Source organism: Heptranchias perlo, chromosome 2 (assembly GCF_035084215.1).
Source record: "Heptranchias perlo isolate sHepPer1 chromosome 2, sHepPer1.hap1, whole genome shotgun sequence".
Taxonomy (NCBI): Eukaryota; Metazoa; Chordata; class Chondrichthyes; order Hexanchiformes; family Hexanchidae; genus Heptranchias; species Heptranchias perlo.
This window is the reverse complement of record NC_090326.1, coordinates 163,256,576-163,274,682: the sequence shown is the minus strand read 5'-3', so window position 1 is coordinate 163,274,682 and position 18,107 is coordinate 163,256,576. Positions and strand designations below refer to the sequence as shown.

The window sequence follows — 18,107 nt, the reverse complement described above, 5'->3', positions numbered from 1 at the left end:
CCAGAGTCCTGGTACTTTTAACTTGAATCGAGCATGTTTTTAAAGTGCTGGTGCATGTAGAATCCCCCAGGAGCTTTGGGACTATAGCAGGAAGCAGCTAAGGGAAACCACCAGTAACTCCAAGTTTGGTGTTCCTTGGTCCTAGTGTTTTGTTTTGAGCATCACTGGGGTGGGGGGAAAGGAGGTGTACTTTCTCTTCCCCTGCCCCGTATGTGCCACACACAATCTCAAACCAAGGGTTCTGATAAAAAGGATGAAACCCAAAATGTTAACCAGTTTTTCTTTCAGTTGTGACTTGGTGTATTTCCAGCACTTTCCATGTATATTTATATTCCAACAATTAGTTTTCATTTCAGCATCCTCAGCCAAATAGGTTGACAACCTGCTGCGATCAATAGGAGATGCATGGATGGATAACCAAGGTGATCTTTACGTTGTCAAATGGAAAAAAAAGCACGAAAGAAATTAAAGACATGAGAATCAAAAGAATGAATATCTAAGGCAGAGGCAACCCAAGAAAAAGATGGGGAGACATTGAAAGATCAGGTCTGAAATTGAAACAAATGGAGTAGGTTTCTGCTGTCCCTAAAGAGAAAAGGAAAAGCAGATCAACACCAAAAGCACAGACACCCCTACTAGTACTGTATTGAGACACCTCTGTCCCCCACAAAAGTCAACCAATATCTCCTCCTGCATTGTGAACAGTGAATATATTACAGGTTTGAGGAATTTCATGTAAATTGCTATCTCAACATGGTGTGTTTGGGGTTCCAAACAGTGTTGTGGGAGATGGTGACTGGACAGCTGCACAGGAAGGTGCCACAGTAAAGGCAGCTGGAAGAGTGAGTGAATCAGCTGTCAGAGGGTACAGTCTATCAGTAACAAGGTCATGTTGTAGGTGGTGAAAACCCCACAAGCTATTGACCAGCCCACTGAACTTCTGTAATTGCCCACATTTAATGTCCTCCCTCCACCACAAATACAACTAAAAAAGGCAGTCAAGTATTCAACCACAAGGTTCTTCACTCAGAAAAAAGTTGCTTACCCAACTTGGTGTACACCTGATGAGCACGTGCCCTGACCTCCAGGAGGTCAGTTAGAATTGCTTGATGACCTTCCTGTAGCTCCAAGTCCTGGTGAGCCAATTGTCTACTTACATTTTCTAAAAAGAAAAATTGAAGTAAAGCTTTATCAGCTCAGCACGTTTCTTCTGCATAGAGAAACTACTTTCTTACTTTCACAAAGAATTGAAAAGTGAATTAAATATTGGCTCCAAGATTCTACAAGGAACCAAAAATCAGTACCATCAAATATTGAGGCTTACAGGGCTTAGCACCTTTGTAGTGATGTGCTGCTCCAGAGTGGTGGGATACAGATGTGGAATCAGAGTTGAGCTGCCTAGAGAGCTTCCACAGGGAAGGAAATATCTATCACTTACTGGCTTGATTCAGTTGGTTATACTTTCACTTTGGAGTCAGGAAGGTTGTGGATTCAAGCCCCATCCCAGGACTGAATATCTAAAGTTGACACTTTAGTGCAGTACTTTTGGACCTCCCATTCTTTGAAACTTTAAACTGAGACCCTGACTGCCTGTACTGGTGGTTCAGGCAGATGTTAAAATCTCATTCACCATTTTTGAAGAGGAAGGATTTTTTCCTACTATCTTGGCCAATATCCCTTCCTCCAAATAGTACAAAAAAAATTAACTTTCATTCATCTTATTGCTGTTTATGGGACCTACAAAATGACCTGTTACATTCACCAAAAAAACAGCAGTAACTGCACAAGGTAGTTCATTGTCAGAGGCAGCGCCATCTTTCAGATTAGACTAAACTGAGGTGCGCCCCCCCCCACCTTTTCGGGTGGAGAACGATCTTGAGCACAAAACTGGCTGCCATGTTTATTTACATTAACAGTGATTTTCATTTCATTTGTAATTTGTTGGCTATGAAGCAATTTAAGACAAGGATCTCTAAATCAAAGTTCTTTCACTGCATCCTTTTGGGTCATGCACAGTGCAGCAACACAAGCATATGGCAACATCTTACTACTCTGCACAGTAGAAGACATAGTAACCTGGGACTTTGAAATTACATTGTATAAAAATTAGCATGACAACTCAAATTTGTATGACATTTCTTTGTCTGCTATTTTTGAAGACATTAACCCATTTAAAAAGATGTGAACACGTTGGTTAAAATAGCAGGCAAAGGACTATCACAGGAACTAAAGAGTTAGCATTCTAATATTTAGAGTGTAACTTTAAGGCCAGGTCTCTACAAATTTGTTATTTAAGCTTTCACTGTAAAAATAAAGTAATGCATAGTGGTTATGAATACACTGTTCATCCCATTTGAGGGAGATCAGCACTCAGTTAGGTCATGAATGAAACACAGTAGATCTTTGATTCAATACAATAGGTGGAGTGAACTAGTTTAGAAGGGAAAGCTTACCCATTGTTAATGTGATGCCCTCAATCAACTTGGCAACTTGCTGGTGCCCACTAGCAATGAGCTCCTTTTCCTTGGTCAGCTTCTCCAGGTTTCCATTAATGGAGGACTCCAGATCTTGCTGACCATCCTGTAGCTGCTCCTGCTGCTCCAGCAACTCGTTTTGACTGTTAACGACCTTCTCCAGCGACGAAGCAGTCAGCTCTTGCAGTTCCTTTTGTCCATCCTGTAATAAATTGCCATTTAAGACCACTCTTACTATTGAAGTTCTATAGCAAACTCAATTCAAGATCTAGGCACCTAGAGGAGTTTTATAGCCAGCTAAAGACCGAAGTCAGAGACTGATTATATCCCTCTGTAGAGTGCAGTATTCACGGCTCCAGTGGTAGTGGATAGTGGTTTGCAGAAAGCCGAAAAGACCGACTAACAGCAGGGAAACCAACAATCGGCATTTTTGCTAATCAGTGATCCAAATAGAGTGCTGCTCACTCCCTAGGCCAATAACTACCAAAATTCAACCAATTGATTGCAACAATCCGATGTATTGGTTCAAACCAATCCTCTGATTCCAATACATGTCCAATTCTGGATAGACTGGAGAAGCTGGGGTTCTCCTTAGAACAGAGAAGGTTGAGAGGAGATTTGATGGAAGTGTTCAAAATCATGACAGGTCTAGACAGTTGATAGAGAAATTGTTCCCATTGGCAGAAGGGTCAAGAACCAGAGGACAGATTTAATGCGATATGCAGAATTTTTTTTTTTTTTAAATGCAGCAAGTAGTTAAGATCTGGAATGCACTGCCTGAAAGGGTTGTGGAGACAGATTCAATTGTGGCCTTCAAAAGGGAACTGGCTAAGTACGTGAAAGGAAAAATTTTGCAGGGCTAAGGGCAGGGGAGTGGGACGAGCTGGATTGCTCTTGCATGGACTTGACAAGCCAAATGGTCTCCTATGCTGTAACCTTTATGATTCTATGAATGCCATCAATATTTATATTGTGCCTTTAAGATAGAAAAGTGCCCCAAGGTGCTTCACAAAGCTGAGAGCTATGATTAAAGTTACAATAAATGGAGAGAGAGAGAGCACACTTACCTTCAGCATTTTCATGGCTTCCAACTGACTGGAAGCTGTAGCCACCAGAGAGTTCACTGTCATCTCAGTCCTCCGCTTGAAATCCTGCTGTCGTGTGGCATAGCACACAGAGCGTGCCCGGTTACTGACTATGTGGTATGCATTCCAAGTGTCAGGGTCCATATCTGCTGTACATTCAGCTAATGTCTTGCGGCCAGTGGGGTGTGGGAGGAAGAATAAAGTGTCCAATTAATATCATCGATACATATACAGTATCAGGCTCCTTTTCTTTAGTTAAATGAATCATCTACAGCCATTTTATCTGATGCCTCACAAAACACTAAGCTTTGGCAATTGCTCAAGCCCTTCAAAAAAATTAACAAAATTCCATAAATCTCTTCGAATCAGAAAATTTACAGCACAGAATGAGGCTATTCGGCCCACCTTGTCCGCGCCAGCTGAGAAACAAGCCACCCAGCCTAATCCCAATTTCCTGCATTTGGTCTGTAGCCTCGCAGGTCACAGCTCTTCAGGTGCACATCCAGGTATTTTTTTTTTAATTTAATAAGTTGAGGGTTTCTGCCTCTACTACCTCTCAGGCATGTCCAACTTTACCAAGACACTTGTATCACATTTGGGAGCACGGATACCTTGCAATACCATTGAATCAGACATTTAAAAAATCATATCTACTTGTAAACTTGGAGGGGGTTGATGTGCACCAGCAAATAGATCAAAGGGTTCAAAGAGTCCAATGTGGCCTAATGATGCAATACGTTAGTTGGTGTGCTTTACCACCACTTTTCCTTCTCTTTGCAATTGTGAACACTATTGCACAGGCCTTTCCTAGCTGTTCTCAAAAGGATTGGACACAAGCATCTTGGTCTGGGAAGATTGGTAAAATAAAATTGGGATAAATAACTAAGACCTGCAGGGGGCATCACAAAATAAAGTCCAAGTGGAGGACCAAACATCCAGTTCATACTTCAGCAGCATTCAGCTCTGTCCTGGTGAGTTCCAAACCTCAGCCACGTTGCATGGAGGAAACAGAACAGGGCAAGGCGGCCCCAGACACCACTAAATGCCACCAGCTGTTGGCTGAGGAATGGCACCATATTCCCAGACCTTAAAAATCAACATCAGCTGAAAAATAAGAGTACTACCTGAAGTGGCATGTGATAGACACTCATAGCACAAGCATTTTTTTTTAATAAGTTACCTCTATTGTACACAAGAGAGAGCCTCTAAAATACACCTCAATTCTACATTGTTCCCCAGAGCCAGGTGCATATTCAATGAGCCACTAAAAGTCACAAGAAAAAAAAAGTTAACCAGTGTTTAAGTCACTGATCAGGCTCTAAAATAGCTTTGCTGCACTCAGTCTGCCAACTACCATTAGCCTCTAAAATCTACATGATTTCAACTACAGCACAAATCCACCTATACAGGAGTACAATTGATTCATTTGCATACTCAAAAAGGGAAAGACTGGATTTTAACTACGTGGAAATTACAACCTCAAATTCACATCCCACTATTGCAGGACACAGGTCACTGAAGTACCAACCAAAATACTGGAATATTTTGATTGCCGTTCATCCCTCATGAGGGAAATCACCCCAATGGAATTACCATGTCTGCAGTGCACGGGTAAGTTAGACGATGTTCAGCAGCTGCTTGACAGTTGAATAATGACACTCCCAGTTTGGCAAGCTCCTCTTCTGAAAGGTCACTGCAGGAGGATGTTAGCTGTGCTATTACCTAAGGAAAAAAAAAAAAAATCTAGAATTCAAACAAGTTCTCAGCTTTATCAGCAACTGCCTTCACCAAGTGAGCTGAGAGAATAATAAGATGGAAGCTCCAAAAGTGGCCTACTGATAAAGACATAACCCAGTGTAATCCATATAGACTCTGCAGTTACAATTGCACAAGCGTCACATTGGGGTGTTACAACTGGTCATAGCACAAGTGCTGGGGTGGGGGGGGAAAAAATTGCTAAGGTTCCCTACTGTTGATGGAAGAGCAGACAGATAGAGTTGTGACACCCTTCACTGTTGAAGGGACAGCTGCCACTCAGCATCTAGATTCACAAGAATAGTCACTTGGGCAAGATATCAAACTTTACCCCAGCAACATGGGACACTTTCAATGTCTTTTGGATGAGACATTAAGCCGAAGCCCAGTCTACCCTCAGGTGGATGAAAAATCCGATGGCACCTATTCGAAGAGCAGGGGAGTTCTCCCAGTGTCCCGGCTAATATTTATCCCTCAACCAATATCACTAAAACAGATGATCTGGTCATTATCACATTTGTTTGTAGGACCTTGCTGTGTGCAAATTGGCTGCTGCAGTCCCTCCATTACAACAGTGACTACACTTCAAAAGTACTTAATTGGTCGTAAGGAGTGTTGGGGTGTCCAGAGGTAGTGAAAGGTGCTATATAAATGCAAGTCTTTGTGTGCTCCTGTTGGATTTGTCAAGTATCTGATCATGAATTTAATTAAACAGCTCTCATCAGGAATTAGTCCATTTGGAGTGAATGGGGGTAAATTTAGACATGCTGCTCCTGAAAATATCTCCTCATGTCAGCAGGTGGAAAAAAAGGGGTTGAAATTCCTCAAATTATCACACCAAGTAGGACATAGCCTCACCCATCAGCAGGATTGGGAACGCCAGCTGATTTCTTTTCTTCTGTTCCATAGCCCAGAGATCAATTACAGCCCCCCCCCCCCCCCCCCCCCAACTGGCTGAGATCAAGCAAGTCAGCAGACAGGAACTCAAACCTAGGACTTACCTGATCTTGGTGGCTCAGTATGGCACTTGGCAGTGCATTTATTCACTAAGGCATTGGAGATAATTTCTGAATTAAATGCTGAAAGAGACTCAATTATAAAACACAACTCCTTAAAACTAACCACCCGCAGATCAGTTAGTTACTGAGAATATGTTGGGCAGGCAGATTTCAACTCATACCAAATTTAGCTTATCACAAGAGTTGCCACATATCTACAGCAGAGATCAGTTACCACCTAATGTTAAATTCATGTTGCTTTTAATGTGAATTCTTGCATTAAATTAAACATTAGCTATTAGCAAGTGATTCTGCTAATGGGCTATTTGCATAATAGTGCAAAGATTTCACATGACACTGCATCTGTTACTGTTGCAGTCTGTGCCTGTGTATGTTGTTGTATCTTATTGCAGAACTGAGGTACTTAGCCTTATTGTGTTCTCAATTTAAACCACCTAAACATTCAAACTATCAAGATTAACTATAGAACAATGAGTTTGATGCAATAACCTAGAAAACAGACAATATCAGCATCAGGTCAAGGTAGAAGTGTAATAGAATCATAGAATAGTTAGAGCACAGGAGGCCATTCGGCCTGTCGAGCCCATGCCGGCTCTCTGCAAGAGAAATTCAGTTAGTCCCACTCCCCTGCCCTTTCCCCATAGAAATACTTGAGCAGGTAATGCAATGTTTTTTTCAAGAGGGGTGGTGGCTCTAAAAACTGCCTGCAGATTCAGGAGCCTGCAGGAAGAATGGAGGTTGGATTCCAAAACATAATTGAAGGTGTGAGCAGGTTTCTGTTCCTTCTTTCTTGACTGAGTTTTTGATGAGGGCAATGCAGTTGATATGGTGTATATGGACTTCCAAAAGACCTTTGATAAAGTGCCACATAATAGGCTTGTCAGCAATGTTGAAGCCTGTGGAATAAAAAGGGGCAGTGGCAGCATGGATATGAAATTGGCTGAGTGACAGGAAACAGTAGTGGTGAACAGTTGTTTTTCAGACTGGAGGAAGATAGTGTTCCCCAGGGGTCAGTACTAGGACCACTGCTTTTCTTGATATATAATGATTTGGACTTGGGTGAACAGGGCACAATTTCAAAATTTACAGATGACAAAACTTGGAAGCGTAGTAAACAGTGAGGAGGATAGTGATAGACTTCAAGAGGATATAGAAAGGCTGATGGAATGGGCAGACATGTGGCAGATGAAATTTAATGCAGAGAAGTGCAAAGTGATCATTTTGTCAGGAAGAATGAGGAGAGGCAATATAAACTAAATGGTACAATTCTAAAGGGGATGCAGGAACAGAGAGACCTAGGGGTATATGTGCACAAATCGTTGAAGGTGGCAGGGCAAGTTGAGAAAGCAGTTTAAAAAGCATGTGGGATCCTGAGATTTATAAATAGAGGCAGAGTGTACAAAAGCAAGGAAGTTATGAAGAACCTTCATAAATCACTGGTTCGGCCACAACTGGAGTATTCGATCCAATTCTGGGCACCGCACTTTAGGAAGGATGTGAAAGCCTTAGAATGGGTGCAGAAGAGATGTACTAGAATGGTTCCAGGGTTGAGGGACTTCAGTAACAGGGCTGGGCTAGAGAAGCTGGGGTTGTTCTCCTCCGAGCAGAGAAGGTTGAGAGGAGATTTGATAGGTGTTCAAAATCATGAGGGGGTCTAGCCAATAGATAGAGATAAACTGTTCCCATTGGCAGAAGGGTCAAAAACCAGGACACAGATTTAAAGGTGATTGGCAAAAGAACCAAAAAAGGTGACATGAGGAAAAACTATCTTTTAAAAAAACAGCACATAGTTAGGATCTGGAATGCACTGCCTGAGGGGATGGTGGAGGCAGATTCAATCATGGCCTTCAAAAGGGAATTGGATAAGTACTTGAAGGCAAAAAATTTGCAGGGCTATGGGGAAAGGGCAGGGGAGTGGGACTAGCTGGATTGCTCTTGGAGAGCCGGCACGGGCTCGATGGAATGAATGGCCTCCTTCTGTGTTATAACTATTCTATGATTCAGCAGGCCCAAATACTGACTCAGCCGAGAGCAATTAAGACCCTGGGTGTCAAGATTGAGTCTTACAAAAAGGGTCTAGACCCCAAATGTTAACTTATCTTTTCTCTTTACAAATACCAATGAACCTGCAGTATTTAGTTTTCTAAAAATGTTTTCAAATGTTTTCCCCTTCTGACCTTTATGGCTTAGTGCTCCACCATGTGATACCTTTACCTACCAGGTTAGAGCAGTAGCCTGCCTTTTAAAAAAAATCAGAACAAATACAAAAGGTTGTTCCATTACACATCAAATCACATCATTTCTGAAGGGGAAATGAATATTTTTCTGTGGATACCATGAACACACTGAAATGGCCCTTATCAAAGTCACAAATGACATCCTATGTGACTGACAATAGTAAGCTATTCCTCATTCTTCAAATTGTCTGCAGCCTTTGACATGGTTGACCACACCATCCTCCACCAGCCAGGTGGGACTGCTCTTGCCTGGTTCCATTCTTATCTATCCAGTCATAGCCAAAGAATCAACTGCAATGGCTTCACTTCCTGCTCTGTTAACTCTGGAGTTCCCAACGAGCTATCCTTGGCACCCTCCAATTTCTCATCTACATGCTGCCCCTCAGCGACAACATCTGAAAATACAATGTCAGATTCCACATGTACACCAACAACACCCAGCTTTACCTCACAATCACCTCCCTTGACTCCTCCACTGTCATTTGCCACACCGCTTGTCTGACATCCAGTACTGGATGATCAAAAATTTCCTCCAACTAAATATTGGGAAGACTGAAGTCATCGTCTTTGGTCCCCACCACAAACTCCATCCCTCTCCCTAGCCACTGTTTGAGGCTGAACAAGACCGTTTGCAACCTTAGCATCCTATTTGACCCTGAGGTGAGTTTCCAACCACATATCCACTCCATCACCAAGATGGTCTACTTCCACCTCCGTAACATCGCCCATCTCTGCCCCTGCCTCAGCTCATCTGCTGCAAAACACTCATCCATGCCTTTGTTACCTCTAGACTGAACTATTTAATGCTCTTCTGGCTGGCCTCCCATCTTCCACCCTCCAAAACTCTGCTGCCTGTATCCCAACTTGCACTAAGTTCACCAATCACCCTTGTGCACGCTGACCTACATTGGCTCCCAGTCCAGGAACGCCTCGATTTTAAAATTCTCATCCTTGTTTTCAAATCCCTCCATAGCCTCGCCCCCTCCCTATCTCTAACCTCCTCCAGCCCTACAACCCTTCAAGACCTCTGCATTCCTCCAATTCTGGCTTCTTGCATATTCTGGATTTTAAATTGCTCCACCATTGGTGGCTGTGCCTTCAGCTGCCTAGGCCCTAAGCTCTGGAATTCTCTCCCTAAACCCCTCCTTTTTTAAACCTCCCTCTTTGACCAAGCTTTTGATCACCTGTCCAAATATCTCCTTATGTGGCTCAGTGTCAAATTTTGTTTGATAAAATCACTCCTGTGAAGCACCTTGGGACATTTTACTACATTAAAAAGGCACTATATAAAATGCAAGTTGTTGTTGAAGCAGACACTGATCTAATTAAGTTAATCACACCTGGGTCAGTGAGTAAATGTGCCAGCTAAAACGTTTCACAGATCATGGTTAGATGTGGAGTAAAACTCCCCCTACTGTGACTTACTGATTCACTTCTGAAAGAGGCAAGGTTGTCCAAAATCATAATCTTATCAATGTACACAACAGTTGATAATAGAACCTTCCACGTCGCCATAGATAGATTAAAAAAACTAGGTTAGTTCTGCTGGAATGGTTAATTAGTTTTGTTGAAATTAAACTTGGTTTAAATTCCCTTGAGTTTAGAAGGTTGAGTGGTGATCTAATCAAGGCATTTAAAATGATTAAGGAATTTGATTGGGTGAATACAGAGAAACTATTTCCTCTGGTGGGGAATCCAGAACAAGAGGGCATAATCTTAAAATTAGAGCTAGGCCGTTTTAAGAGTGTATTCAGGAAGCACTTTTTCCACAAAGGGTAGTGGAAATCTGGACTTTCTCTACCCGAAAGGTTGTGGATGCTGGGTCAATTGAAATTTTCAAAGACTGAGATTGATAGATTTTTGTTAGGTAAGGGTATGAAGGGATATGAAACAAAGGCAGGCAAATGGAGCGTGGTACAGATCTGCCTGAATCTAACTGAATGGCAGAACAGGCTCAAGGAGCGGAATGACCACCTTCTGTTCTTATGTAGCATTCTACCCCTACTCCAAGTCACAAACACTTAAATTACACATTCCTAAATTGTATAGCTCTAGCCTAGTTTCATCTACAGAGGAAAACAAGAACTGCAGATGCTGGATATCTGAAACAAACAGAAAAACAGGACAGTCAGCATCTATGGAGAGGCAGGCAAGTTAATATTTCAGGTATGGCCCCTTTGTCAGAAGTGGAAGATGATACAGACAAACATTTAAAATGGAACAGAACAAGGGGAACAGGGGAGGAAGACATGTAGATTAAACTGCATTTATTTCAATGCAAGAAGTCTGATGGGCAAGGCAGATGAACTCAGGGCATGGATGGGTACATGGGACTGGGATGTTATAGCTATTACTGAAACATGGCTAAGGGAGGGGCAGGACTGGCAGCTCAATGTTCCAGGGTACAGATGCTATAGGAAAGATAGAGCAGGAGGTAAGAGAGGAGGGGGAGTTGCGTTCTTGATTAGGGAGAACATCACGGCAGTAGTGAGAGGGGATATATCCGAGGGTTCGCCCACTGAGTCCATATGGGTAGAACTGAAAAATAAGAAGGGAGAGATCACTTTGATAGGATTGTACTACAGACCCCCAAATAGTCAACGGGAAATTGAGGAGCAAATATGTAAGGAGATTACAGACAGCTGCAAGAAAAATAGGGTGGTAATAGAAGGGGACTTTAACTTTCCCAACATTGACTGGGACAGCCATAGCATTAGGGGCTTGGATGGAGAGAAATTTGTTGAGTGTATTCAGGAGGAATTTCTCATTCAGTATGTGGATGGCCCGACTAGAGAGGGGGCAAAACTTGACCTCCTCTTGGGAAATAAGGAAGGGCAGGTGACAGAAGTGTTAGTGAGGGATCACTTTGGGACCAGTGATCATAATTCCATTAGTTTTAAGATAGCTATGGAGAAGGATAGGTCTGGCCCAAAAGTTAAAATTCTAAATTGGGGAAAGGCCAATTTTGATGGTATTAGACAGGAACTTTCAGAAGTTGATTGGGAGAGTCTGTTGGCAGGCAAAGGGACGTCTGGTAAGTGGGAGGCTTTCAAAAGTGTGTTAACCAGGGTTCAGGGTAAGCACATTCCTTATAAAGTGAAGGGCAAGGCTGGTAGAAGTAGGGAACCTTGGATGACTCGGGAGATTGAGGCACTAGTCAAAAATAAGAAGGAGGCATATGACATGCATAGGCAGCTGGGATCAAGTGGATCCCTTGAAGAGTATAGAGATTGCCGGAGTAGAGTTAAGAGAGAAATCAGGAGGGCAAAAAGGGGATATGAGATTGCTTTGGCAGATCAGGCAAAGGTGAATCCAAAGAGCTTCTACAAATACATAAAGGGCAAAAGGGTAACTAGGGAGAGAGTAGGGCCTCTTAAGGATCAACAAGGTCATCTATGTGCGGAACCACAAGAGATGGGTGAGATCCTGAATGAATATTTCACATCGGTATTTACGGTTGAGAAAGGCATGGATGTTAGGGAACTTGGGGAAATAAATAGTGATGTCTTGAGGAGTGTACATATTACAGAGAGGGAGGTGCTGGAAGTCTTAACGCGCATCAAGGTAGATAAATCTCCGGGACCTGATGAAATGTATCCCAGGACGTTATGGGAGGTTAGGGAGGAAATTGCGGGTCCCCTAGCAGAGATATTTGAATCATCCACCGCTACAGGTGAGGTGCCTGAAGATTGGAGGGTAGCAAATGTTGTGCCTTTGTTTAAGAAGGGCGGCAGGGAAAAGCCTGGGAACTACAGACCAGTGAGCCTGACATCTGTAGTGGGTAAGTTGTTAGAGGGTATTCTGAGGGACAGAATCTACAGGCATTTGGAGAGGCAGGGACTAATTAGGAACAGTCAGCATGGTTTTGTGAGAGGAAAATCATGTCTCACGAATTTGATTGAGTTTTTTGAAGGGGTAACCAAGAAGATAGATGAGGGCTGTGCAGTAGACGTGGTCTACATGGACTTCAGCAAAGCATTTGACAAGGTACCGCATGGTAGGTTGTTACATAAGGTTAAATCTCATGGGATCCAAGGTGAGGTAGCCAATTGGATACAAAATTGGCTTGACGAGGGTTGTTTTTCAAACTGGATGCCTGTGTCCAGCGGTGTGCCTCAGGGATCGGTGCTGGGTCCGCTGTTATTTGTTATTTATATTAATGATTTGGATGAGAATTTAGAAGGCATGGTTAGTAAGTTTGCAGATGACACCAAGATTGGTGGCATTGTGGACAGTGAAGAAGGTTATCTAGGATTGCAACGGGATCTTGAAACATTTACCTGAGGAAGGATCTTGAAACATTTACCTGAGGAAGGAGAAAATCTCCGAAAGCTTGTGAATTTAAAATAAAATTGCTGGACTATAACTTGGTGTTGTAAAATTGTTTAGAATTGTCAACCCCAGTCCATCACCGGCATCTCCACATCATTGATAAATTGGGCCAGTGGGCCGATGAATGGCAGATGGAGTTTAATTTAGATAAATGTGAGGTGATGCATTTTGGTAGATCGAATCGGGCCAGGACCTACTCCGTTAATGGTAGGGCGTTGGGGAGAGTTATAGAACAAAGAGATCTAGGAGTACAGATTCATAGCTCTTTGAAAGTGGAGTCACAGGTGGATAGGGTGGTGAAGAAGGCATTCAGCATGCTTGGTTTCATTGGTCAGAACATTGAATGCAGGAGTTGGGATGTCTTGTTGAAGTTGTACAGGGCATTGGTGAGGCCACACTTGGAATACTGTGTACAGTTCTGGTCACCCTATTATAGAAAGGATATTATTAAACTAGAAAGAGTGCAGAAAAGATTTACTAGGATGCTACCGGGACTTGATGGTTTGACTTACAGGGAGAGGTTAGACAGACTGGGACTTTATTCCCTGGAGAGTAGGAGGTTAAGGGGTGATCTTATAGAAGTCTATAAAATAATGGAGGGGCATAGATAAGGTCGATAGTCAAAATCTTTTCCCAAAGGTAGGGGAGTCTATAACGAGGGGGCACAGATTTAAGGTGAGAGGGGAGAGATACAAAAGGATCCAGAGGGGCAATTTTTTCACTCAAAGGGTGGTGAGTGTCTGGAACGAGCTGCCAGAGGCAGTAGTAGAGGCGGGTACAATTTTGTCTTTTAAAAAGCATTTGGACAGTTACATGGGGAAGATGGGTATCGAGGGATATGGGCCAAGTGCAGGCAATTGGGACTAGCTTAGTGGTATAAACTGGGCGACATGGACATGTTGGGCCGAAGGGCCTGTTTCCATGTTGTAACTTCTATGATTCTATGATTCTATAAGAAAATGACCTGTAAAGCACACCAAGGGCACAGACCATCCTCCCAGCAGCGTCACACTATTTTCTTCTCAGGCTACTGGAATTCATTACCCTTGGCCAGTTTTTTCATGCTTCCATTTCTACCTTCCTTTCCTCCCACCTCTTCAGCTATTCAGTGTCTTGTAAATTTCTTTAATCTCTCATTCTGCCCCCTGTTGTCTCATGCTAACATTACATCTGCCATTTAACCATCCCCTGTTTTCCATTTAAGCACTTTACAGGCACCTCCTGACTCCCCAAAGCCTTTCCACCATCTACAAGGCACAAGTCAGGAGTGTGATTGAATACTTTCCACTTGCCTGGATGAATGCAGCTCCAACACTCGAGAAGCTCGACACCATCCAGGACAAAGCAGCCCGTTTGATTGGCACCCCATCCACCACCCTAAACATTCACTCCCTTCACCATCGTCGCACCGTGGCTGCAGAGTGTACCATCTACAGAATGCACTGCAGCAACTCACCAAGGCTTCTTCGACAGCATCTCCCAAACCCGCGACCTCTACCATGTAGAAGGTAAAGGGCGGCAGGCACATGGGAACACCATCACCTGCACATTCCCCTCCAAGTCACACACCATCCCAACTTGGAAATATATCGCAGTTCCTTCATCGTCACTGGGTCAAAATCCTGGAACTCCCTACCTAACAGCACTGTGGGAGTACCTTCACCACATGGACGGCAGCAGTTCAAGAAGGCAGCTCATCACCACCTTCAAGGGCAATTAGGGATGGGCAATAAATGCTGGCCTTGCCAGCAACTCCCACATCCCATGAATGAATAAAAAAAAAGTCATCTGAGTGCATGTTTCTCCTCCTTTCCTTTGATCTGTTCCTTTTCAAATGCTATCCATCCATAATATGTTCCAGGTCTGCTAAAGGGTTCACACCTAAAACATTAACTTGTTGGTTCTCTCCACAGATGCCGACTGAGCTGATGAGTGTTTCCAGCATCGACAGCTACATTTACAGTAGAAGAGCACACACAGGTGTACTGGGTCTACTCAGACCACAATCAAAGATTCAACATCTCTATGCACATCGTGGTGAGGTGGCAAACTTTGGGCCAATTGACATTGTTGAAATTAAGCAAGTATTGTATCATCATTTGGATACACCTGTACCCATTCAGCAAATGAACTTTTCTTTTACAGTTAATTGACAGGTAGTTAGTTTTCAGATGTCAATAGCTAGAGTTGTGTATCCAAGCAGCCAGACTTTCCAATGGAAGGCTGATCAGCATTTCAATTGGATCTTTCCTTCATGCACTATGAATTTTAAGTCAGTCAATCCCATAAAAAGTTCCCTCTTCTCCCTTCCCCCAATTTTGTTCCTCCCTGTATGGAAAGCTTTCCCTGGGTTATGGTTTTATAAGCACCAGTATCCTGTTCACATGGCCATTCTTCACGTATGCACCATTGGCTGACTATTTGACAGTGCGGATATTGACATCCAATATCCGCACTTCTGCGTTTTCCAACTGGAGTTAATGCATGGCAATTAGGAGTAGGAACCTTGCCTGATTTCCTCACCCCAAATTCTCTCCTTTACACTAACTATTGTAACTTCTATTTTACATAGTTCTTAGCATAGGATAGTGGTTGCCAAACATTCCTCTATGGGAATGCACTCCTGCAGAGTTCTTATGCTAAGATTTCAGAAAGACAGTCAGTAATTCAAAAAGGTAGACATCACCACCACAGAAGTACCTTTGTACTGAGGGAAATCACAATTTTACATCATGACTTCAATAACCCCTGGGATGCTCTCATACCCTCTCTCCAAGCTAATGAACTTCAAGAGGGTGGAACGTCCCAATGTTTTTGAAAAACGTACTTTAAAATTTAAAGTAGAAGGCAAATTTCTTACTCAGTTTCCTCATTTACTGCCAATTGCACTAAAGTGACTGACAGGAAGAAACCCTGCCCCACATATTGCAATGGACTGGGAGTAGATCTAGAGGTGGCCAACTCCAGGATACTGCGTCAACACTTGGAATGGGCGGTTTAAGACACAAACACTCACTTTGCACCAACCACCTGGGATCTCCTTGGTATACAACAGATAATGTAGTGGGATAAACAGCAGCAATGCAACTTCAACCCCACAGATTACATACAGGTAGGTGGAGGTAAAAGATCCCATGACACTATTCAAAGATGATCAGGGGAGTTCTCCCCTGTGTCTTGGACAATAGTTATCCTTCAACCAACATCATTTTTTTTTTAAAAAGATTTTTTTGCATTTGTTTTCATGCAAAGAACTGCATGAATCAGGTCAATTCTCTCATTTCTGTGTTTCCCTACATTACAACAGTGACGTTGTAAAGCACTTTTTAAAAATGTATTCTCAGGATATGGGCATCAGTGGTAAGGTTAGCATTTATTGCCCATTCCTAGTTGTCCTGGAGAAAGTGGTGTTGGTGAGCCACCTTCTTGAATCACTGCAGTCTGTGTGGTGAAGGTGCTCCCACAGTGCTGTTAGGTAGGGAATTCCAGGATTTTGACCCAACCACCATGAAGGAGTGAGAGTTGGAGGGGAACTTGGAAGTGATGGTGTTCCCATGCACCGACAGCCCTTGTCCGTCTAGGTGCGAAAGGCACTATATAAATGCAAGTTATTTCTTTCTTTACTGTTTGACATTTGCAAACAAATTTAAATTGCAACAAGAGGTATAATTCTAGTATTTTTGTAGAGCATAAATGGAGCTCATCTGAAGTCGCTGCAAATAGACACAATCTCCCGGTAGGGTCCTTCTCCTCCCTTACCTTCTGGTGACAGCTGTCGAGCGGGGCCAGGTCCAGGTGCAGAACTTCCGACACAAACTTCTCGTCCATCGTGGTCATCTCGAAGGGCGGATGCGGGCGGGACTCCTCCGAGCCCCAACCGGAGTCTCCGCTACCGGCGGCGGGACCAGTAACAATCAGGGCGCCAGACGAGGTCGGGGTCTCGGCTTCTTTGCGAATAAACCAACCGAAAAAAGGCGAGCAGCTGCCGACAGCGATGCAGGAGGAGGAGGAGAAGAAGAAGAGAACGAGGAGCAGAAGGAGTCGGGGCCAGCGGTCGGCGGACATGGCGGCGCGAGGCCGGCGCTCAGTCCCGGGGTTGGCAGCGCGAGGCCGGCAGTGAGTCCCGGGGTTGGCAGCGCGAGGCCGGCAGTGAGTCCCGGGGTTGGCAGCGCGAGGCCGGCAGTGAGTCCCGGGGTTGGCAGCGCGAGGCCGGCAGTGAGTCCCGGGGTTGGCAGCGCGAGGCCGGCAGTGAGTCCCGGGGTTGGCAGCGCGAGGCCGGCAGTGAGTCCCGGGGTTGGCAGCGCGAGGCCGGCAGTGAGTCCCGGGGTTGGCAGCGCGAGGCCGGCAGTGAGTCCCGGGGTTGGCAGCGCGAGGCCGGCAGTGAGTCCCGGGGTTGGCAGCGCGAGGCCGGCAGTCAGTCCCGGGGTTGGCAGCGCGAGGCCGGCAGTCAGTCCCGGGGTTGGCAGCTCGAGCCTGGGCGGTAACCGGTTTGACGCCCGCGTGACGAACTGAACCGTTTCTTTTCTTTTTAAATCTGCCGCCCGCTCCCAGTTCACAGCCGCATCCCAGGAAACAGCCAATCAGCTTCGCTCGGACAGACCAACCGTCCTGATTTAAAGTGAGACGCCCCTTTAATTAGTTTATTTCTGTGTTTGTTAAGAGGTTTGTGCAGTGCGTTTTATATCTTTCTGTTCACCCAGCGAAGACAAACTCCCGGGGACGCGTCCAACAAGTACTGACACACACCCGGGACCCCTCCAACAAGCACTGACACACCCCCGGGGCCCCTCCAACAAGCACTGACACGCTCCCGGGACCCCTCCAACAAGCACTGACACGCCCCCGGGACCCCTCCAACAAGCACTGACACGCCCCTGGGACCCCTCCAACAAGCACTGACACGCCCCCGGGACCCCTCCAACAAGCACTGACACACACCCGGGACCCCTCCAACAAGCACTGACACGCTCCCAGGACCCCTCCAACAAGCACTGACACGCCCCTGGGACCCCTCCAACAAGCACTGACACGCCCCCGGGACCCCTCCAACAAGCACTGACACGCTCCCGGGACCCCTCCAACAAGCACTGACACGCCCCCGGGACCCCTCCAACAAGCACTGACACGCTCCCGGGGCCCCTCCAACAAGCACTGACACACACCCGGGACCCCTCCAAAAAGCACTGACACGCCCCCGGGACCCCT

The 18,107-nt window shown here is 44.7% G+C and overlaps 1 protein-coding gene across 1 annotated transcript in view; it reads right to left on the bottom strand.

Moving 5' to 3' along the window:
- Positions 1 to 16,967, bottom strand: part of bmb (brambleberry) — a 34,033-nt gene extending 17,066 nt beyond the window's left edge. The window contains exons 1-5 of the mRNA XM_067996433.1: positions 16,662 to 16,967; positions 5,153 to 5,281; positions 3,542 to 3,727; positions 2,454 to 2,676; positions 1,046 to 1,162 (exon numbers count right to left, since the gene is read on the bottom strand). Of these exons, the coding sequence (XP_067852534.1) occupies positions 1,046 to 1,162; positions 2,454 to 2,676; positions 3,542 to 3,727; positions 5,153 to 5,281; positions 16,662 to 16,967 (961 nt within the window). The remainder of the gene's footprint in view (positions 1 to 1,045; positions 1,163 to 2,453; positions 2,677 to 3,541; positions 3,728 to 5,152; positions 5,282 to 16,661) is intronic.
- Positions 16,968 to 18,107: the final 1,140 nt, after the last annotated feature.